General features: G+C 42.1%; 1 protein-coding gene across 1 annotated transcript in view; it reads left to right on the top strand.

The window, feature by feature from the left end:
- CCDC77 (coiled-coil domain containing 77) overlaps positions 1 to 22,881 on the top strand; it is a 133,886-nt gene that overhangs the window by 84,380 nt on the left and 26,625 nt on the right. Inside the window, exons 7-11 of the mRNA XM_053718827.1 lie at positions 7,652 to 7,737; positions 8,020 to 8,168; positions 9,350 to 9,608; positions 12,133 to 12,258; positions 13,630 to 13,782. Of these exons, the coding sequence (XP_053574802.1) occupies positions 7,652 to 7,737; positions 8,020 to 8,168; positions 9,350 to 9,608; positions 12,133 to 12,258; positions 13,630 to 13,782 (773 nt within the window). The remainder of the gene's footprint in view (positions 1 to 7,651; positions 7,738 to 8,019; positions 8,169 to 9,349; positions 9,609 to 12,132; positions 12,259 to 13,629; positions 13,783 to 22,881) is intronic.

Raw genomic sequence — 22,881 nt, forward strand, 5'->3', positions numbered from 1 at the left:
AGAAGTTTATTGTCTTCCCTGCATGATCCGGTTCATCTCTACAGAACTCAGGGGTCTTCAAAACTTGTTTTGAGGGAGGTAATCAATCACAGCAGAGCTGTGAGATTGTAGTTGACTGTGATAAAAAAAAACGTTTATTTCTGTATTTATTTTTTTTTTTTTCTGCTATCAGGGTTAGTTATCCTTTGCTAATGGGAGCAATCCTTTGCTAAAATTGTGTTTTTTACAAAGATTTGATGCTATAACTTTTCAGTTTATTAATTTTCAACTGTCATAACTTTTTCTGTGCTTCTTATAGGCACAGTACGTTTTCATCCTATACTATAAAAGGCCAAGTGTGTTTGTCCGAAGCTGTCATGCGCAGTAAAGACAGCACGCGGACAAACACACTGGCCTAAGTCCCTACCTGTTCTGCCGACTGCGCCGAGCAAAAGTGGGCGTGGCCGAGCGTGAAGGGGGCGGGCCTAACGCGAAGGCCCGTGAAGGGGGCGGAGCCTAGCGTGAAGGCCCGTGAAGAGAGCTCAAACAGCTCAAGAGAGGGTGGAGGGATGTGGGGAGAGCGGGGGAGATGTGGAGTGAGGGGGGGAGATGTGGAGTGAGGGGGGGAGATGTGCAGTGAGGGGGGAGATGTGGAGGGAGGGGGGAGATGTGGAGAGATGTGGGGAGATGTGGAGTGAGGGGGGAGATGTGGAGAGAGGGGGGAGATGTGGAGTGAGGGGGGAGATGTGGAGAGAGGGGAGAGATGTGGGGAGATGTGGAGAGAGGGGGGAGATGTGGAGAGAGGGGGGAGATGTGGGGAGAGGGGGGAGATGTGGAGTGAGGGAGGGGGAGATGTGGAGAGAGGGGGGAGATGTGGAGTGAGGGAGGGGGAGATGTGGAGAGAGGGGGGAGATGTGGAGAGAGGGGGGAGATGTGGAGAAAGGGGAGAGATGTGGGGAGATGTGGAGAGAGGGGGGAGATGGGGAGAGATGTGGAGAGAGGGGGGAGATGGGGAGAGATGTGGGGAGAGGGGGGAGATGTGGGGAGAGGGGGGAGATGTGGGGAGAGAGAGAGAGGGGGAGAAAGAGGGGGGAGTTAAAGGGGGAGAGAGAGGGGAAAGAGAGAGGGGGGAGAGGGAGAGAGAGAGACAGAGAGAGAGGGGGGAGAGGGAGAGAGAGAGGAGAGAGAGAATGAGAGAGAGAGGGGGAGAGAGAGAGAGGGAGAGAGAGAGAAGGGGGAGGGGAGAGAGAGAGGGGAGAGAGATAGAGAGAGAGGAGAGACACAGAGAGAGGGGAGAGAGAGAGAGGGGAGAGAGAGGGGGGGAGAGATAGAGGGGCAAGAGAGAGAGAGAGAGAGAGAGAGAGAGAGAGGGGGGGGAGAAAGAGAGAGAGAAGAGAGAGAGAGGGGGGGAGAGAGAGAGAGAGAGGGGGGAGAGAGAGAGAGGGGGGGGGGGAGAGAGAGAGAGAGAGGGGAGAGAGAGAGAGAGAGAGAGGGGGGAGAGAGAGGGGGAGAGAGAGGGGGAGAGAGAAAGAGAGGGGGAGAGAGAGAGAGAGGGGGGAGAGAGGGGAGAGGGGGGGGAGAGAGGGAGGGAGAGAGGGGAGGGAGAGAGAGGTGAGAGAGAGAGGGGGGAGAGAGAGGGGGGGAGAGAGAGAGAGGGGGGAGAGGGAGAGAGAGATATAGAGGGGAGAGAGATAGAGGGGAGAGAGAGAGAGACAGAGAGAGGGGAGAGAGAAAGAGAGAGGCGAGAGAGAGAGGGGGGGGGAGAGAGAGAGATAGAGGGGAGATAGAGAGAGGGGAGAGAGAGAGGGGTGAGATAGAGAGAGGGGAGAGAGAGAGAAAGGGGGGAGAGAGAGGGGGGAGAGAGAGAGAGAGGGGGGGAGATGGAGAGAGAGAGAGGGGTAGAGAGCGCAAAAGAGAGGGGGGAGAGAGAGAAAGCAAAAGAGAGTGGGAGGGAGAGAACGCCAGGGGTGGGACCCCTGTACTGCAAAAAATGGCCCGTGTGAACGGGCTTTAGGACTAGTATTATAGTAAATTACTTGAAAAGTATTTCCAAGTTGCTAGTTTATTTGCTAGTGTGTTAAACATGTCTGATTCAGAGGAAGATATCTGTGCTATATGTGCTAAAGCCAAAGTGGAGCCCAATAGAAATTTATGTACTAACTGTATTGATGCTACTTTAAATAAAAGTCAATCTGTACAAATTGAACATATTTCACCAAACAACGAGGGGAGAGTTATGCCGACTAACTCGCCTCACGTGTCAGTACCTGCATCTCCCGCTCGGGAGGTGCGTGATATTGTAGCGCCGAGTACATCTGGGCGGCCATTACAAATCAAATTACAGGATATGGCTACTGTTATGACTGAAGTTTTGGCTAAATTACCAGAACTAAGAGGTAAGCGTGATCACTCTGGGGTGAGAACAGAGTGCGCTGATAATATTAGGGCCATGTCAGACACTGCGTCACAATTTGCAGAACATGAGGACGGAGAGCTTCATTCTGCGGGTGACGGTTCTGATCCAAACAAACTGGATTCAGATATTTCAAATTTTAAATTTAAGCTGGAAAACCTCCGTGTATTACTAGGGGAGGTGTTAGCGGCTCTGAATGATTGTAACACAGTTGCAATACCAGAGAAAATGTGTAGGTTGGATAAATATTTTGCGGTACCGGCGAGTACTGACGTTTTTCCTATACCTAAGAGACTTACTGAAATTGTTACTAAGGAGTGGGATAGACCCGGTGTGCCGTTCTCACCCCCTCCGATATTTAGAAAGATGTTTCCAATAGACGCCACCACACAGGACTTAAGGCAAACGGTCCCTAAGGTGGAGGGAGCAGTTTCTACTTTAGCTAAGCGTACCACTATCCCGGTGGAGGATAGCTGTGCCTTTTCAGATCCAATGGATAAAAAGTTAGAGGGTTACCTTAAGAAAATGTTTGTTCAACAAGGTTTTATATTGCAACCTCTTGCATGCATTGCGCCTGTCACGGCTGCAGCAGCATTTTGGTTTGAGTCTCTGGAAGAGACACTTGAATCAGCTCCATTAGATGAGATTACACACAAGCTTAAAGCCCTTAAGTTAGCTAACTCATTTATTTCAGATGCCGTAGTACATTTAACTAAACTTACGGCTAAGAATTCCGGATTCGCCATTCAGGCACGCAGAGCACTGTGGCTAAAATCCTGGTCAGCTGACGTTACTTCTAAATCTAAATTGCTTAATATACCTTTCAAAGGGCAGACCTTATTCAGGCCCGGGTTGAAAGAAATTATCGCTGACATTACAGGAGGTAAAGGCCATGCCCTGCCTCAAGACAGAGCCAAACCTAAGGCTAGACAGTCTAATTTTCGTTCCTTTCGTAATTTCAAAGCAGGAGCAGCATCAACTTCCTCTGCACCAAAACAGGAAGGAGCTGTTGCTCGCTACAGACAAGGCTGGAGACCTAACCAGTCCTGGAACAAGGGCAAGCAGGCCAGGAAACCTGCTGCTGCCCCTAAGACGGCATGAATCGAGGGCCCCCGATCCGGGAACGGATCTAGTGGGGGGCAGACTTTCTCTCTTCGCCCAGGCTTGGGCAAGAGATGTCCAGGATCCCTGGGCGTTAGAGATCATATCTCAGGGATACCTTCTAGACTTCAAATTCTCTCCCCCAAGAGGGAGATTTCATCTGTCAAGGTTGTCAACAAACCAAATAAAGAAAGAGGCGTTTCTACGCTGCGTACAAGATCTTTTATTAATGGGAGTGATCCATCCGGTTCCGCGGTCGGAACAAGGACAAGGGTTTTACTCAAATCTGTTTGTGGTTCCCAAAAAAGAGGGAACTTTCAGGCCAATCTTGGATTTAAAGATCCTAAACAAATTCCTAAGAGTTCCATCGTTCAAAATGGAAACTATTCGGACAATTTTACCCATGATCCAAAAGGGTCAGTACATGACCACAGTGGATTTAAAGGATGCTTACCTTCACATACCGATTCACAAAGATCATTACCGGTATCTAAGGTTTGCCTTTCTAGACAGGCATTACCAGTTTGTAGCTCTTCCATTCGGATTGGCTACGGCTCCGAGAATCTTCACAAAGGTTCTGGGTGCTCTTCTGGCGGTACTAAGACCGCGAGGAATTGCGGTAGCTCCGTACCTAGACGACATTCTGATACAAGCTTCAAGCTTTCAAACTGCCAAGTCTCATACAGAGTTAGTACTGGCATTTCTAAGGTCGCATGGATGGAAGGTGAACGAAAAGAAGAGTTCTCTCTTTCCACTCACAAGAGTTCCCTTCTTGGGGACTCTTATAGATTCTGTAGAAATGAAGATTTACCTGACAGAAGACAGGTTAACAAAGCTTCAAAATGCATGCCGTGTCCTTCATTCCATTCAACACCCGTCAGTAGCTCAATGCATGGAGGTGATCGGCTTAATGGTAGCAGCAATGGACATAGTACCCTTTGCACGCCTACATCTCAGACCGCTGCAATTGTGCATGCTAAGTCAGTGGAATGGGGATTACTCAGACTTGTCCCCTATTCTGAATCTGGATCAAGAGACCAGAAATTCTCTTCTATGGTGGCTTTCTCGGCCACATCTGTCCAGGGGGATGCCATTCAGCAGGCCGGACTGGACAATTGTAACAACAGACGCCAGCCTACTAGGTTGGGGCGCTGTCTGGAATTCTCTGAAGGCTCAGGGACAATGGAATCAGGAGGAGAGTCTCCTACCAATAAACATTCTGGAATTGAGAGCAGTTCTCAATGCCCTTCTGGCTTGGCCCCAGTTAACAACTCGGGGGTTCATCAGGTTTCAGTCGGACAACATCACGACTGTAGCTTACATCAACCATCAGGGAGGGACAAGAAGCTCCCTAGCAATGATGGAAGTATCAAAGATAATTCGCTGGGCAGAGTCTCACTCTTGCCACCTGTCAGCAATCCACATCCCGGGAGTGGAGAACTGGGAGGCGGATTTCTTAAGTCGTCAGACTTTTCATCCGGGGGAGTGGGAACTTCATCCGGAGGTCTTTGCCCAAATACTTCGACGTTGGGGCAAACCAGAGATAGATCTCATGGCGTCTCGACAGAACGCCAAGCTTCCTCGTTACGGGTCCAGATCCAGGGATCCGGGAGCGGTTCTGATGGATGCTTTGACAGCACCTTGGACCTTCGGGATGGCTTATGTGTTTCCACCCTTCCCGATGCTTCCTCGATTGATTGCCAGAATCAAACAGGAGAGAGCATCAGTGATTCTAATAGCGCCTGCATGGCCACGCAGGACTTGGTATGCAGATCTAGTGGACATGTCATCCTGTCCACCTTGGTCGCTACCTCTGAAACAGGACCTTCTGATCCAGGGTCCCTTCAAACATCAAAATCTAATTTCTCTGAAGCTGACTTGAACGCTTGATTTTATCAAAACGTGGTTTTTCTGAGTCAGTTATTGATACCTTAATACAGGCTAGGAAGCCTGTTACCAGAAAGATTTACCATAAGATATGGCGCAAATACTTATATTGGTGCGAATCCAAGAGTTACTCATGGAGTAAGGTTAGGATTCCGAGGATATTGTCTTTTCTACAAGAAGGTTTAGAAAAGGGTTTATCCGCTAGTTCCTTAAAGGGACAGATTTCAGCTCTGTCCATTCTTTTACACAAACGTCTGTCAGAAGTTCCGGACGTTCAAGCTTTTTGTCAGGCTTTAGCTAGGATCAAGCCTGTGTTTAAAACTGTTGCTCCACCATGGAGTTTGAACTTAGTTCTTAATGTTTTACAGGGGGTTCCGTTTGAACCCCTTCATTCCATTGATATCAAGTTGTTATCTTGGAAAGTTCTGTTTTTAATGGCGATTTCCTCGGCTCGAAGAGTCTCTGAGTTATCTGCCTTACATTGTGATTCTCCTTATCTGATTTTTCATTCAGACAAGGTAGTTCTGCGTACTAAACCTGGGTTCCTACCTAAGGTGGTCACTAACAGGAATATCAATCAAGAGATTGTGGTTCCATCTTTGTGTCCTAATCCTTCTTCGAAAAAGGAACGTCTGCTACACAATCTAGATGTAGTCCGTGCCCTGAAATTTTATCTACAGGCAACTAAGGATTTTCGACAAACGTCTTCCCTGTTTGTCGTTTATTCTGGTCAGAGGAGAGGTCAAAAAGCTTTGGCTACCTCTCTCTCCTTTTGGCTTCGTAGCATAATACGGTTAGCCTATGAGACTGCTGGACAGCAGCCTCCTGAAAGAATTACAGCACATTCTACTAGAGCTGTGGCTTCCACTTGGGCCTTTAAGAATGAGGCTTCTGTTGAACAGATTTGCAAGGCTGCAACTTGGTCTTCTCTTCATACTTTTTCCAAATTTTACAAATTTGACACTTTTGCTTCTTCGGAGGCTGTTTTTTTGGGAGAAAGGTTCTTCAGGCAGTGGTTCCTTCCGTATAAAGAGCCTGCCTGTCCCTCTCGTCATCCGTGTACTTTAGCTTTGGTATTGGTATCCCATAAGTAATGGATGATCCGTGGACTGGATACACTTAACAAGAGAAAACATAATTTATGCTTACCTGATAAATTTATTTCTCTTGTAGTGTATCCAGTCCACGGCCCGCCCTGTCACTTTAAGGCAGGTAATTTTTCCATTAAACTACAGTCACCACTGCACCCTATGGTTTTCCTTTCTCTGCATGTTTTCGGTCGAATGACTGGTAATGGCAGTTAGGGGAGGAGCTATATAGCAGCTCTGCTGGGTGAATCCTCTTGCACTTCCTGTTGGGGAGGAGTTAATATCCCATAAGTAATGGATGATCCGTGGACTGGATACACTACAAGAGAAATAAATTTATCAGGTAAGCATAAATTGTTTTTTTTTTTTTTTTTTAAATATTCGGTCATTTAAGAATATTTTTGGCTACAATTTTAGCTAGGTGGTCCATAAAATCAGCTGGGTGGTACACCCTTTAGAAAGGTTCTTGGGAGAACCCACTCCCACTATCACATGGATCTCGTTATTTTCAACCATATGAAATAAACAGCAGTGAAAAGATGAAATAAAGGCAGAGCAAATGGTGTAAAACATAGAGGACATAACTTAAGTTTGACTTCTAGCAACACAAAATCTGTTTGCTACTGTATGTGTAGTGTACATACTTGTTATCGCTTAGGGTGTTCCCTTTTCACTCTGGAGTTCTGGAGGATATGTTGCTCTTGAGGGGTTTAAAGGGACTCTCAGGTTTTATTAAATTTTCCTTATTCGGATACAGCATGTAATTTTAAACAACTTTCCAATTAACTTCCATTAAAAAAAAAAAAAAATTTGAGTCACCAGCTCCTACTGAGCATGTGCAAGAACTTGGACTATACGTATATGCATTTGTGATTGGCTGATTGCTATCACAGGGTACAGGGGCAGTGGAAATATACATAACTTTGAAATGTGTTAGAAAAGAATCTACTACTCATTTGAAATTCAGAGAAAATGCTATTGTATTGTCTTGTTATCTTGCATTTGTTGATTATGCAAATCTGCTGTGTTTACTGTTCCTTTAAGTGGTGATTATGTTCATTATGTCGTTGTTCTGTCTCCCCAAGTGAATAGAAGTCTTAGACTATGTAGCTAAAACTAGCTTTACTGTGATCTCGCTCGTTGTAAAAAGTTTATCTGACACAATCTTGTCTTTCTAACACAGGCAGTAAGAGAACCACAATTAAATCCACTGAAAAGGAAGATAAAACCAGGGTTCAAGAAAGAGATACCCAAACTCTTGTGCTACAGGTGAGAGATGAGTTATGAATATTTTGGGTTACTAAAAATATTATCAGTTTCTACCTTGTGTAGTACAAGTCTTTTCTAAAGAGCGTTATGAGTATCAAGCTATAGTCCTTCTGGGCCTTTAATGAAAAAATGGATCTTTGTTTTGACTAATAAACATCTATTCACCTTGAGTTACACCCTGTTATATAATTTACCAGCTTTTTAATATTACATACAGCAAAATTGTTACTGCACAAGACACTGTAATTGATTTTATTTTGATTTTTTTTAAATAAACCACAGGTGGAGGCTCTTCAGGCGCAGCTAGAGGAGCAGACACGACTGTCCAAGGAGCAAGTAGAATCTTTGTTGGACGACCGGAGGATACGAATGGAAGAATCTCAGGTGCAGCACCAAAGGGACCAAGATAAGATCAAAGCAATAACAGAAAAGTGGGTGCATGTTAATTATGAAATCCTTTATTGCTAAGTAAAGTGAGCATCAAAGTGCTCATTAAAAATACATAAACTATCAGTCAAAACGTTTTAGCTCACTTTTTTTTTTTTTTTTTTTTAAATCGGTGCAGTTTAAAATGTACTTTGAAATCAAAGCATAGAAAAAATAAACAGTTGGAAATAAAAATAAATAATGGAATCATTATCTCTAATCCAAAGTTTTTGACTCATCAAAGTAGCCACCTTTTGTAGCATTCTTTCCACAATGGAAATTAAATATTATTTGTAAAGTTCTTCCCAACACTGTCTCACAAATGTGTTGCACTTGTAGCTTGCTATGCTTTCACCATTCTGTCCAGCTCATCCCAAACCAGCACTATTGGTTTTAAGTCTGTAGACTGTGCTGGCCATTACATGATTTGAAGCCTACTGTGTTATTTTCTTCTAAGTTAGTTTCAACATATTCTTGAGAATGTTTTTGGAGATTATTTTTCTGTAAAATAAACCCTGGAACTACCAAGCATATATCAGTGTATTGCATGGTACTGCGAAGGGCTGTAGTAGTCTTTTTGGGTAAGGGTGCCACTCAATCCAAGTCACTGACTCTTTAAGCCAGCAAAAGCCACAGACCACCATGCTTCCTCCTGTCACCTAAACCGAAGCTGCACAATAACCTGGGTGATGAAATAAAGATTTCAGATTTTGATTGATCGGTCCATAAGCCCTTCCTCCAGTCTGTATTAGTAATAAGTGATCAGCAAAAGTCAGGACACCTTTTCTGTTGCAATGAAAGTAAATCAGGCCTTGAAAACTGAACAGCTGTAAGTTATTAACCCATTACCTCTGAAATGTACAGATAAAAAAAAAACACTTATTGCTAACCTAAACGTGTTTCTTTAACCTCTTGCAGTTTACTGCTTACCGTTGTGACATTTCAGGTTATTCATTCAACTTGGTGTTCTAAAACATTTGATGGTAGTGTTTATTTATTTTAAAATCTTCTTTTATTCATACTTAATTACCAGTAGTTGGCACTGCAGTATGCAAGTACAGCATTTCATTGCCCAGCGTGACATGGCTTTTATATTCCTAGCACCCACTGCATTAGGCTACTAGTGCAGCTTAAATACTTTGTTTGCTGATGCCAGACTCGTAATAATCTCTCTTTTTTTACTTAGGTTGCATAAGACCCAGAATCTGCTGTATGAGAGCACCCGTGACTTCCTGCAGCTGAAATACGAAGGCCGCAACAATGAGAAGTCTTGGATGGCTGATAAAGACCGGCTACTGCGGGAGTTAGATAGGTGCCGAGACCAACTGTCTCAGAGCTGTGACCCAGAGCGGGAGAGAAGGCTTGAGAGAGAGCATGAGAGAGAAGTCCTGAAACTTTCTCTTGCTGACAAAGAGGCTCGTCATTCACGTTGTGAGGAAGTAAAGGTGACATTATTGTAATAGCTAAAGAATCTCCTCTAATAAGTGCCTGCAAACTGTGCTTACTGTTCCTTTTATTACTTCTGCCCTGATGGAATAGACTAACAGTGTAGTGAAATAGTTCATTGTAACATGAAGCATTGCTTTTTAATGCAATTTCTTTCTGGTTGCTATCTGAGCTGTGCTTCTTAATATTAGTAGGTCAGTGAAAGCAATGGGTGCTTTTAAATATAGGAGATATAGCATGGGAGATGTTGGCAGACCAGAAGAAACAGCTAAGTATGTCATTGCATTACTGCCCTTAGATAAGTTTGCTGTATGAAATTATTCATTTCACAGAAACCAGCATCATTTAATATTTCAGAATAATGAACAGTAGTAAAGAAGTAGGTAATGTCATGTTTTCCCGAAAACAAAGGCCCAGATTACGAGTTTTGCGCTAGAGGCTATTCGGTGCTAACGAGCAGTTTTGTCTCACCGCTCACTTACTTGCAGCGCTGGTATTACAGATTTTTACAAACCCGTTGTTAAAAGACAAGAAGTGAGCGTTGAGCAAAATTTTGCTCATTACCGCACTCCAATACCAGCGCTGCTTAAGTCAGCGGTGAGCTGGTCGTACGTGCTCGTGCACGATTTCCCCATAGGAATCAACGGGGAGAGTCGGCTGAAAAAAAAGTCTAACACCTGCAAAAAAGCAGCGTAAAACTCAGTAACGCAGCCCCATAGATTCCTATGGGGAAACATATATTTTATGTCTACACCTAACACCCTAACATGAACCCCGAGTCTAAACACCCTTAATCTTACACTTATTAACCCCTAATCTGCCGTCCCCGACATCGCCGAACCCTACATTAGAATTATTAACCCCTAATCTTGCGCTCGGGACACCGCCACCACCTACATTATACTTATGAACCCCTAATCTGCCGCCCCCAACATCGTTGCTGCCGCCACTATAATAAACTTATTAACCCCTAAACCGCCGCACTCCTGCCTCGCAAACATTAGTTAAATATTATTAACACCTAATCTGCCGGCCCTAACATCGTCGCCACCTACCTACTTTTGTTAACCCCTAATCTGCTGTCCCCAATGTTGCCGCCACTATATTAAAGTTATTAACCCCTAAACCTTAGTCTAACCCTAACACCCCCTAACTTAAATATAATTAAAAGAAATCAAAATATATATTCCTATCATTAACTAAATTATTCCTATTTAAAACTAAACTACTTACCTGTAAAATAAACCCTATGCTAGCTACAATATAACTAATAGTTACATTGTAGCTATTTTAGGATTTATTTTTATTTTACAGACAAGTTTGTATTTATTTTAACTAGGTAGAATACTTACTAGTTATTAACTATTTAATAGCTACCTAGCTAAAATAAATACAAAAGTACCTGTAAAATAAAACCTAACCTAAGTTACAATTACACCTAACACTACACTATAATTAAATTAATTCCCTAAATTAAATACAGTTAAATACAATTAAATAAAATTGGCTAAAGTACAAAAAAAAACACTAAATTACAGAAAATAATAAACAAATTACAAGATTTTTAAACCAATTACACCTAATCTAATCCCCCTAACAAATAAAAAAAGCCCCCCCAAATAAAAAAAGCCCTACCCTACACTAAATTACAAATAGCCCTTAAAAGGGCCTTTTGCGGTGCATTGCCCCAAAGTAATCAGCTCCTTCCTTTACCTGTAAAAAAATTACAATTCTCCCCCCCCCCCCCCCACATTAAAACCCACCACCCACACAACCAACCCTACTCTAAAACCCACCCAATACACCGTCTGGAGGACCACTTCGCCCGGGTCGTAGGTACTTTGTCTATTTTTGATTAATCAGGACACTTTGGATTATTGCTACCTTCTTTAGGATCACATATTCCATTAGAACTCACCTAATTAAGGAGCACCATACAGTATTTTTTTGCATCTTTCAAACTTTGATATTTAACAATTTTTTAGTTTTTTACTTTTTTCTGATATATTTTTATTTTTTTGTTATTTCTGATTTTTGGTATTTTTTTTTTGAGAACACATTTTTCACTCACACTCACCATAGGATTTTTGGAGATATTTTATTTCTTGACATTTGGATTTGGTCACTTCACATGGTTTTGGATTATTACCTTTGACACGTTATTGCACTATAAAGCAAAGATTTTACCTTATTTGTGAGGATTCACATGCAATCTCCATAAACATTTTGGACTGAGAGATAATTAAACGGACATCTTTCGCATACTATAGGATATATTGTATTTAGTCAAGGCCTGACTGAATTTACCTTTATATTTGTTTTAATTCTGTTTTTTATCGTTTAAATTGCCTTATATGACAGGTCACATATCACATGGATCCATGATTGATTTTATGATTAGCAACTAATAGTACTGAGACTGGTCAAATTGTTGTATAGCATAATTAATGGTTTAATTGTATTGAATAATAAATGTTTTAGTATACACATATACCAATATACCCCCCCATTTCTCCTCATCAGGCGATGGCAGAGCAACTTGCCCAGGCCCAAAAGTTGTCGGACATGTACCGAGAGCAATGTGTAGCTCTGGAAGATGAGCTGGCACAAATTCGGGAAGAGGGTGATGTAGGGCGTGAAATATTTAAGGTAAGCAAAAGAACAAATAGTTGTGTAGGTCATTTTAGATGCAGATTAACTCATTGTGTAATCCATAATTTTGTACAGGGGTACTTTTTGCTTCTACAATTATCAGTAGGGCTATTATGCTTATTTATCAGACTCCGATACCTCTACAGATGGGATGTAGGCACATGATCACAAACTGAAGAGAAAAACATTGCTCTTGCCGTAAGGTATACAATGCATGTCTGTGTACAAATCGTCCTAAGGATTGATTGTTCATTGGCTAATGCATAAAATGCTTACTGTTTTATTGGTTCCGTTTTTTCATGGCATAGGAACATGTCATTTTTAGATGCAACATACAATAAACTTTTGTGTACATTTTATAGTCAGGTTAATATTTGTAAATACAATTTTCTTTCAATGGTTTGTCTAGTGTCCAGATTATGCATAAATATTTTAATCTCAGACTCCTTTTGGTTTTGTGAGAGGAGCTCAGATGTTTTGTCAACACTGAATATTGAATTACACAGTGTTTATTGAAAAACAATGATTATACAATAGTTCTTTGTATAATAAAATTAATAAGAGGCAATGACAAGGTGGTATTTTTACCTCTCTACTGCCTTTTTTGTTTTTTTAAATTATGTATATTTTTATGTACACATCCATGAATTTACTTATCTGTTCACAGACATTTGTCCTAGAATAAATGTGTTCTTATACTTAATTACTGGGCGGGTTTTTTTTTATTACCATGTACGATGAGTATATGTAGACAAAAAAACATATATAGTATGTTCTGCCATTAATGATTGAACTGTTTGCATGTCTGATATAAGGGATGTTTTATGATAAACAGATGCAAATAAGAGGTAGAGTAGAATGATTTGGTATTATTGACTTGGTAAATTACTTTTAAATGAATTACAAGAATTTCCAGGAACCAATGGTAGTCGGCTCCCAAAATTTTACCTCTGGCTGCTAACTGTGGATTATTGTACACATATTTTTTATAAAATCTTTCCATAATTTCTAAACATTTTTGGAAGGCTTCTCAATATTCTGTTGGGCTCTCAAGTTTTCTATATATTTCTCAATTCCCATTCAAATAATATTATTTTTAAATTTTCTATTTTAATATCCATATGTTATAAAGTTAATTTTACATTGCTGATGTATCCATAATGTTATCCTGAAAACTAGCTAAACCTAAGATCGGGCAGACAGGGCAAACTAGATTAAGCCTCCCAGTTTCATAGTCTTATCAGTTTGTACTTGTTCATCTATTTCTAATGCTTTTAGTACCACTGTGCACCTGTGAAACCTTATTCAAAAATAATACCTCCCTATTCATTCCTATGTCAATTTTTACTATTAAATTTCTTCTTTCAGGAGCGATCTGGCAAGGTTGCCAAGCGTCTGCAGCTAATGACAAAGCGTTATGAGGCACTGGAAAAACGACGAAACATGGAAGTAGAAGGCTTTAAGACAGACATAAAGCTTCTTAGGCAGCGACTGAAAGATGTGGAGAAGCAGTTATTTAAGGTGAGGCAGGAACTTCCATTAAATGGTGTTGTGGATACTGTTTAAAAGGTTTCCTAAGCCAAAAGCTCTCTCATCTAGGGGACCTGTCTGAGGTTATATTCAAAAGGAGTCTGTATATTGTAGAGATTACTGAATGTTTGGAAGTCTTTGGCTCTGGTAGACCGATGTCCATAAACTATTCCCTGTAAATAAACTTACTTTAAGCTAAATAGTTAACATTTGAAAAGATTGATATGCTATACAAAATGCTGTACCACCTGAATTACCTTAGTTGTGGGGTGAGCATTATGTCCATATATAGTGACAGAAATACTATGTAACATGATCTTTGTCCGCATTTGTGCTAGAACTTATTCTTGGACCAATGGTCAAGTTGAATAAAAAAAAAAGAAAAGTATAGTAAAGTATAGGGAGCAAAGCATAAGCTTTATTTAGATGCATCATGGTTATAAACTGACAAATTGTCAACTTTCACATAATTGATTAGTCTTTTAAAAAAAAAAAAAAGTTTGATATTTAGCCAAAATGAAGAAAATGTCCTGCACTTGCAACGGACTGGAAACAGGACCGAGTTCTTCCAGATCCACAAGATCCTGAAGCACTGTCCAAAAGACCTTCAGAGAGAACCCCAGTGGGAGGACATATGAAATCTTAACTGTGGATGTGAAAGATGAATCATAAATAAGTGCTTGCTTAGTTTAACTTTCAAGATTTTTTTTTTTTCATATCCGGTGTAGTTCTAATGAAATAAAAAGGGAATGCTGGGTCCCTTTTTAAATTACCTTAGTTTTGTTCTTTTAATCCTTTGAACTTAAAGGGACATAATACTCATATGTTAAATCACTTGAAACTGATGCAGTATAACTGTAAAAAGCTGACAGGAAAATATCACCTGAGCATCTCTATGTAAAAAAGGAAGATATTTCTCCAACATTGGTGTGTCCGGTCCACGGCGTCATCCTTACTTGTGGGAATATCTCTTCCCCAACAGGAAATGGCAAAGAGTCCCAGCAAAGCTGGCCATATAGTCCCTCCTAGGCTCCGCCCACCCCAGTCATTCTCTTTGCCGTTGCACAGGCAACATCTCCACGGAGATGGTTAAGAGTATGTGGTGTTTAGTTGTAGTTTTTTTATTCTACTATCAAGAGTTTGTTATTTTAAAATAGTGCTGGTATGTACTATTTACTCTGAAACAGAAAAGGATGAAGAATTCTGTTTGTGAGAGGAAGATGATTTTAGCAGACAGTAACTAAAATCGATTGCTGTTTCCACATAGGACTGTTGAGATGAAGTAACTTCAGTTGGGGGAAACAGTTAGCAGACTTTTCTGCTTAAGGTATGACTAGCCATATTTCTAACAAGACTGTGTAATGCTGGAAGGCTGTCATTTCCCCTCATGGGGACCGGTAAGCCATTTTCTTAGTCTCAAACAGAATAAAGGGCTTAATATGGGCTATAAAACTGGTAGACACTTTTATGGGCTAAATCGATTGCTTTATTTGGACATTTTATACATGTTTATGCTGATAATTCATACTTATAAACTTGGGGAACGTTTTTTAACGGCAGGCACTATGTTAGACACCTTTTCCAGTCAGGGAGGGCCTTCCCAGTTGTAGGCTGAGCCTCATTTTCGCGCCATTACTGCGCAGTTGTTTTTGAGTGCAAGACATGCAGATGCATGTGTGAGGACCTGTGAGTAGTTGGAAAAGTTCCTAGAAGGCGTCATTTGGTATCGTATTCCCCTCTGGGCTTGGTAAAGTCACAGCAAAGGCTGTAGCTGGGACTGTATAGGGGTTAAATCTGTAACCGGCTCCGGTTTCGTTATTTTAAGGGTTAAAGCTCTGAAAATTGGTGTGCAATACTTTTAATGCTTTAAGACACTGTGGTGAAATTTTGGTAAATTTTGAACAATTCCTTCATATATTTTCACATATTCAGTAATAAAGTGTGCTCTGTTTAAAATTTAAAGAGACAGTAACGGTTTTGTTTTAAAACGGTTTTTGTGCTTTATTGACAAGTTTAAGCCTGTTTAACATGTCTGTGCCTTCAGATAAGCTATGTTCTATATGTATGAAAGCCAATGTGTCTCCCCCTTCAAAATTGTGTGATAATTGTGCCATAGCGTCCAAACAAAGTAAGGACAGTACTGCCACAAATAATGAAATTGCCCAAGATGATTCCTCAAGTGAAGGGAGTAGACATGGTTCTACATCATCTCCTTCTGTGTCTACGCCAGTTTTGCCCACGCAGGAGGCCCCTAGTACTTCTAGCGCGCCAATGCTTATTAACATGCAACAATTGACGGCTGTAATGGATAACTCCATAGCAAATATTTTATCCAAAATGCCTGCATATCAGAGAAAGCGCGATTGCTCTGTTTTAAACGCTGAAGAGCAGGAGGGCGCTGATGCTAATTGTTCTGTCATACCCTCACACCAATCTGAAGGGGCCATGAGGGAGGTTTTGTCAGATGGGGAAATTTCAGATTCAGAAAAAATTTCTCAACAGGCTGAACCTGATGTTGTGACATTTAAATTTAAATTAGAACATCTCCGCGCACTGCTTAAGGAGGTGTTATCTACTCTGGATGATTGTGACAACTTGGTCATTCCAGAAAAATTATGCAAGATGGACAAGTTCCTAGAGGTTCCGGTGCACCCCGACGCTTTTCCTATACCCAAGCGGGTGGCTGACATAGTGAATAAGGAGTGGGAGAAGCCCGGCATACCTTTTGTTCCACCTCCTATATTTAAGAAATTATTTCCTATGGTCGACCCCAGAAAGGACTTATGGCAGACAGTCCCTAAGGTCGAGGGGGCAGTTTCTACTCTAAACAAGTGCACTACTATTCCTATCGAAGATAGTTGTGCTTTCAAAGATCCTATGGATAAAAAATTGGAAGGTTTGCTTAAAAAGATTTTTGTACAGCAAGGTTACCTTCTACAACCCATTTCGTGCATTGTTCCTGTCACTACAGCAGCGTGGTTCTGGTTCGAGGAACTAGAAAAGTCGCTCAGTAGAGAGACTCCATATGAGGAGGTTATGGACAGAGTTCACGCACTTAAGTTGGCTAACTCTTTTATTTTAGATGCCGCTTTGCAATTAGCTAGATTAGCGGCAAAAAATTCAGGGTTTGCAATTGTGGCGCGCAGAGCGCTTTGGCTAAAGTCTTGGTCAGCGGATGTATCATCCAAGACAAAATTGCTTAACATCCCCTTCAAGGGTTAAACTCTCTTTGGACCAGAATTGAAAGAGATTATCTCAGACATCACTGGGGGAAAGGGCCACGCCCTCCCACAAGATAGGCCTTTCAAGGCCAAGAATAAGTCTAATTTTCGTTCCTTTCGTAATTTCAGGAACGGACCGGCCTCTAATTCTGCATCCTCTAAGCAAGAGGGTAATGCCTCACAGTCCAAACCAGTCTGGAAACCGATGCAAGGCTGGAACAAGGGTAAGCCGACCAAGAAGCCTGCTACCGCTAACAAAACAGCATGAAGGAGTAGCCCCCGATCCGGGACCGGATCTAGTGGGGGGCAGACTCTCTCTCTTTGCTCAGGCTTGGGCAAGAGATGTTCAGGATCCCTGGACGCTAGAAATAGTTTCTCAGGGTTATCTTCTAGAATTCAAGGAACTACCCCCAAGGGGACGGTTCCACATGTCTCACTTATCCTCAAACCAAATAAAGAGACAGGCGTTCTTACATTGTGTAGAAGACCTGCTAAAGATGGGAGTGATACACCCAGTTCCATTGACGGAACAAGGAATGGGATTTTACTCAAATCTGTTCGTTGTTCCCAAAAAAGAGGGAACCTTCAGACCAATTCTGGATTTAAAGATCCTAAACAAATTTCTCAGGGTACCATCGTTCAAAATGGAAACCATTCGAACGATTCTACCCACTATCCAGGAAGGTCAATTTATGACTACCGTGGATCTAAAGGATGCGTACCTACATATTCCTATCCACAAAGAACATCATCAGTTCCTAAGGTTCGCCTTTCTGGACAAACATTTCCAGTTTGTGGCCCTCCCATTCGGATTAGCCACTGCTCCAAGGATTTTCACAAAGGTACTCGGGTCCCTTCTAGCGGTTCTAAGACCGAGGGGCATTGCAGTAGTACCATACTTGGACGACATTCTAATACAAGCGTCGTCCCTTTCAAAAGCAAAGGCTCATACAGACATCGTTCTGGCCTTTCTCAGATCTCACGGATGGAAGGTGAACATAGAAAAAAGTTCTCTGTCTCCGTCAACAAGAGTTCCCTTCCTGGGAACAATAATAGATTCCTTAGAAATGAGGATCTTTCTGACAGATGTCAGAAAGTCAAAACTTCTAAGCGCTTGTCAAGTTCTTCATTCTGTTCCACGTCCTTCCATAGCTCAGTGCATGGAAGTAGTAGGGTTGATGGTTGCAGCATTGGACATAGTTCCTTTTGCGCGAATTCATCTAAGACCATTACAACTGTGCATTCTGAAACAGTGGAATGGGGACTATACAGACTTGTCTCCAATGATTCAAGTAGATCAGAAGACCAGAGATTCACTCCGTTGGTGGATGTCCCTGGACCACCTATCCCAGGGAATGAGCTTCCGCAGACCAGAGTGGGTCATTGTCACGACCGACGCCAGTCTAGTGGGCTGGGGTGCGGTCTGGGAATCCCTGAAAGCTCAGGGACTATGGTCTCGGGAAGAGTCTCTTCTCCCGATAAACATTCTGGAACTAAGAGCGATATTCAATGCTCTCAGGGCTTGGCCTCAGCTTGCAAAGGCCAGATTCATAAGATTCCAATCAGACAACATGACGACTGTTGCGTATATCAATCATCAGGGGGGAACAAGGAGTTCCCTGGCGATGAAAGAAGTAACCAAAATAATACAATGGGCGGAGAATCACTCCTGCCATCTATCTGCGATCCACATCCCAGGTGTGGAAAACTGGGAAGCGGATTATCTGAGTCGTCGGACATTCCATCCGGGGGAGTGGGAACTCCACCCGGAGATTTTTGCCCAGTTGACTCAATTATGGGGCATTCCAGACATGGATCTGATGGCGTCTCGTCAGAACTTCAAGGTTCCTTGCTACGGGTCCAGATCCAGGGATCCCAAGGCGACTCTAGTGGATGCACTAGTAGCGCCTTGGACCTTCAACCTAGCTTATGTGTTCCCACCTTTTCCTCTCATTCCCAGGCTGGTAGCCAGGATCAAACAGGAGAGGGTCTCGGTGATCTTGATAGCTCCTGCGTGGCCACGCAGGACTTGGTATGCAGACCTGGTGAATATGTCATCGGTTCCACCATGGAAGCTACCTTTTGAGACAGGACCTTCTTGTTCAGGGTCCATTCGAACATCCAAATCTGGTCTCCCTCCAGCTGACGGCTTGGAGATTGAACGCTTGATTCTATCAAAGCGTGGGTTTTCAGATTCGGTGATTGATACTCTGGTTCAGGCCAGAAAACCGGTAACTAGAAAGATTTACCGTAAAATATGGAAAAGATATATCTGCTGGTGTGAATCCAAGGGATTCCCTTGGAATAAGGTAAAAATTCCTAAGATTCTTTCCTTTCTACAAGAAGGTTTGGATAAAGAATTATCTGCGAGTTCTCTGAAGGGTCAGATCTCTGCTTTATCTGTTTTACTTCACAAAAGACTGGCAGCTGTGCCAGATGTTCAAGCATTTGTTCAGGCTCTGGTTAGGATCAAGCCTGTTTACAGACCTTTGACTCCTCCCTGGAGTTTAAATCTAGTTCTTTCAGTTCTTCAAGGGGTTCCGTTTGAACCTCTACATTCCATAGATATTAAGTTGTTATCTTGGAAAGTTTTGTTTTTGGTTGCTATTTCTTCTGCTAGAAGAGTTTCAGAGTTATCTGCTCTGCAGTGTTCTCCGCCCTATCTGGTGTTCCATGCAGATAAGGTGGTTTTGCGTACTAAGCCTGGTTTCCTTCCAAAGGTTGTTTCTAACAAAAATATTAACCAGGAGATAGTTGTACCTTCTTTGTGTCCGAATCCAGTTTCAAAGAAGGAACGTTTGTTACACAATTTGGACGTAGTCCGTGCTCTAAAATTCTATTTAGAAGCTACAAAAGATTTCAGACAAACATCTTCTCTGTTTGTCGTCTATTCTGGTAAAAGGAGAGGTCAAAAAGCGACTTCTACCTCTCTTTCTTTTTGGCTTAAAAGCATCATCCGATTGGCTTACGAGACTGCCGGACGGCAGCCTCCTGAAAGAATCACAGCTCACTCCACTAGGGCTGTGGCTTCCACATGGGCCTTCAAGAAGGAGGCTTCTGTTGATCAGATATGTAAGGCAGCGACTTGGTCTTCACTGCACACTTTTGCCAAATTTTACAAATTTGATACTTTTGCTTCTTCGGAGGCTATTTTTGGGAGAAAGGTTTTGCAAGCCGTGGTGCCTTCCGTTTAGGTAACCTGATTTGCTCCCTCCCTTCATCCGTGTCCTAAAGCTTTGGTATTGGTTCCCACAAGTAAGGATGACGCCGTGGACCGGACACACCAATGTTGGAGAAAACAGAATTTATGCTTACCTGATAAATTACTTTCTCCAACGGTGTGTCCGGTCCACGGCCCGCCCTGGTTTTTTAATCAGGTCTGATGAATTATTTTCTCCTGTTAAGTGTAGTCAGTCCACGGGTCATCCATTACTTATGGGATTATATCTCCTCCCTAACAGGAAGTGCAAGAGGATCACCCAAGCAGAGCTGCTATATAGCTCCTCCCCTCTACGTCATACCCAGTCATTCTCTTGCACCTAACTAATAGATAGGACGTGTGAGAGGACTGTGGTTATTAAAATTAGTTTTTATATCTTCAATCAAAAGTTTGTTATTTTAAACGGCACCGGAGTGTGTTGTTTTTTCTCAGGCAGCATTAGAAGAAGAATCTACCTGAGTTTGTGTATGATCTTAGCGGTCGTAACTAAGATCCATTTGCTGTTCTCGGCCATTCTGAGGAGTGAGGTAACTTCAGAACAGGGGACAGCGGGCAGGGTTCACCTGCAAGGAGGTATGTTGCAGTATATTATTTTCTAAGGAATGGAATTGACTGAGAAAATACTGCTAATACCCATATAATGTAAGTGCAGCCTTAAATGCAGTAGTAGCGACTGGTATCAGGCTGATATGTATGTATGTTTACACTGAGGTATTTCTGGGGAATGGAACTTCACTAAGAAAATACTGTATACATTTAACTTATATTTGAGCCCCCACTGCAGTGAAAGCGACTAGCAGCAGGCTTATTAATATCATTTCATAATTTTATTTTTAAAACGTTTACTGGCATGTTAATCGTTTTTCTCTGAGGTACTTGGTGATAAAACTTTTTGGGCATTATTTTTCCACATGGCTGTCGTTTATTTATGAATAAAATCAGTTTACTGAGCTTCCCCACTGTTATAATATGAGTGGGAGGGGCCTATTTTGGCGCTTTATTGCGCAGTAAGAATTCAGTCACAGTCTTCCTATTCCTTCCTCCATGATCCAGGACGTCTCTACAGAGCTCAGGGGTCTCCAAAACTAGTTTTGAGGGAAGTAATCACTCACAGCAGACCTGTGAGACTGTGCTTTTGACTGTGATAAAACGTTTATATTCTGTTATCCGTTTTTTTGGGTATTAAGGGGTTAATCATCCATTTGCTGGTGGGTGCAATCCTTTGTTAACTTAATGCATTTACTGTGAAAATTTGGTTGCTATAACTAATTTGGTTCATTGTTATTTCAACTGTGACAGTTTATTTGTGCTTCTTAAAGGCACAGTAACGTTTTTTATATTGCTTGTAAATTTATTTCAAAAGTATTTTCCAAGCTTGCTAGTTTCATTGCTAGTTTGTTAAACATGTCTGACACAGAGGAAACTCTTTGTGCAATATGTTTAAAGGCCAATGTGGAGCCCAATAGAAATTTGTGTACTAATTGCATTGATGCTACTTTAAATAAAAGCCAATCTGTACATGTAAAGAAAATTTCACCAGACAACGAGGGGGAAGTTATGCCGACTAACTCTCCTCACGTGTCAGTACCTTCGTCTCCCGCTCAGGAGGTGCGTGATATTGTGGTGCCAAGTACATCAGGGCGGCCCATACAAATCACTTTGCAAGACATGGCTAATGTTATGACTGAAGTATTATCTAAATTGCCAGAATTTAGGGGTAAACGCGACCACTCTGGGGTGAGAACAGAGTGCGCTGATAATATTAGAGCCATGTCTGATACTGCGTCACAATTTGCAGAACATGAGGACGGAGAGCTTCATTCTGTGGGTGACGGATCTGATCCAAGTAAACTGGACTCAGACATTTCAAATTTTAAATTTAAGCTTGAGAACCTCCGTGTATTGCTAGGGGAGGTATTAGCGGCTCTGAATGATTGTAACACGGTTGCAATTCCAGAGAAAATGTGTAGGCTGGATAAATATTTTGCGGTACCGACGTGTACTGACGTTTTTCCTATTCCTAAAAGGCTTACAGAAATTATTAACAAGGAGTGGGATAGACCTGGTGTGCCCTTTTCTCCCCCTCCTATATTTAGAAAAATGTTTCCAATAGACGCCACCACACGGGACTTATGGCAGACGGTCCCTAAGGTGGAGGGAGCAGTTTCTACTCTGGCTAAGCGCACCACTATCCCGGTGGAGGATAGCTGTGCTTTTTCAGATCCAATGGATAAAAAGTTAGAGGGTTACCTTAAGAAAATGTTTGTTCAACAAGGTTTTATATTACAACCCCTTGCATGCATTGCGCCTGTCACGGCTGTGGCGGCATTCTGGTTTGAGTCTCTGGAAGAGACCATTAGCTCAGCTACATTGGATGAGATTACAGACAAGCTTAGAGTCCTTAAGCTAGCTAATTCATTTATTTCCGATGCCGTAGTACACTTAACTAAACTTACGGCTAAGAATTCCGGATTCGCCATTCAAGCGCGCAGAGCGCTGTGGCTTAAATCCTGGTCAGCCGATGTGACTTCTAAATCTAAATTGCTTAACATACCTTTCAAAGGGCAGACATTATTCGGGCCCGGTTTGAAAGAAATTATCGCTGACATTACTGGAGGTAAGGGCCATGCCCTGCCTCAAGACAGAGCC

Source organism: Bombina bombina, chromosome 6 (assembly GCF_027579735.1).
Source record: "Bombina bombina isolate aBomBom1 chromosome 6, aBomBom1.pri, whole genome shotgun sequence".
Classification (NCBI taxonomy): domain Eukaryota; kingdom Metazoa; phylum Chordata; class Amphibia; order Anura; family Bombinatoridae; genus Bombina; species Bombina bombina.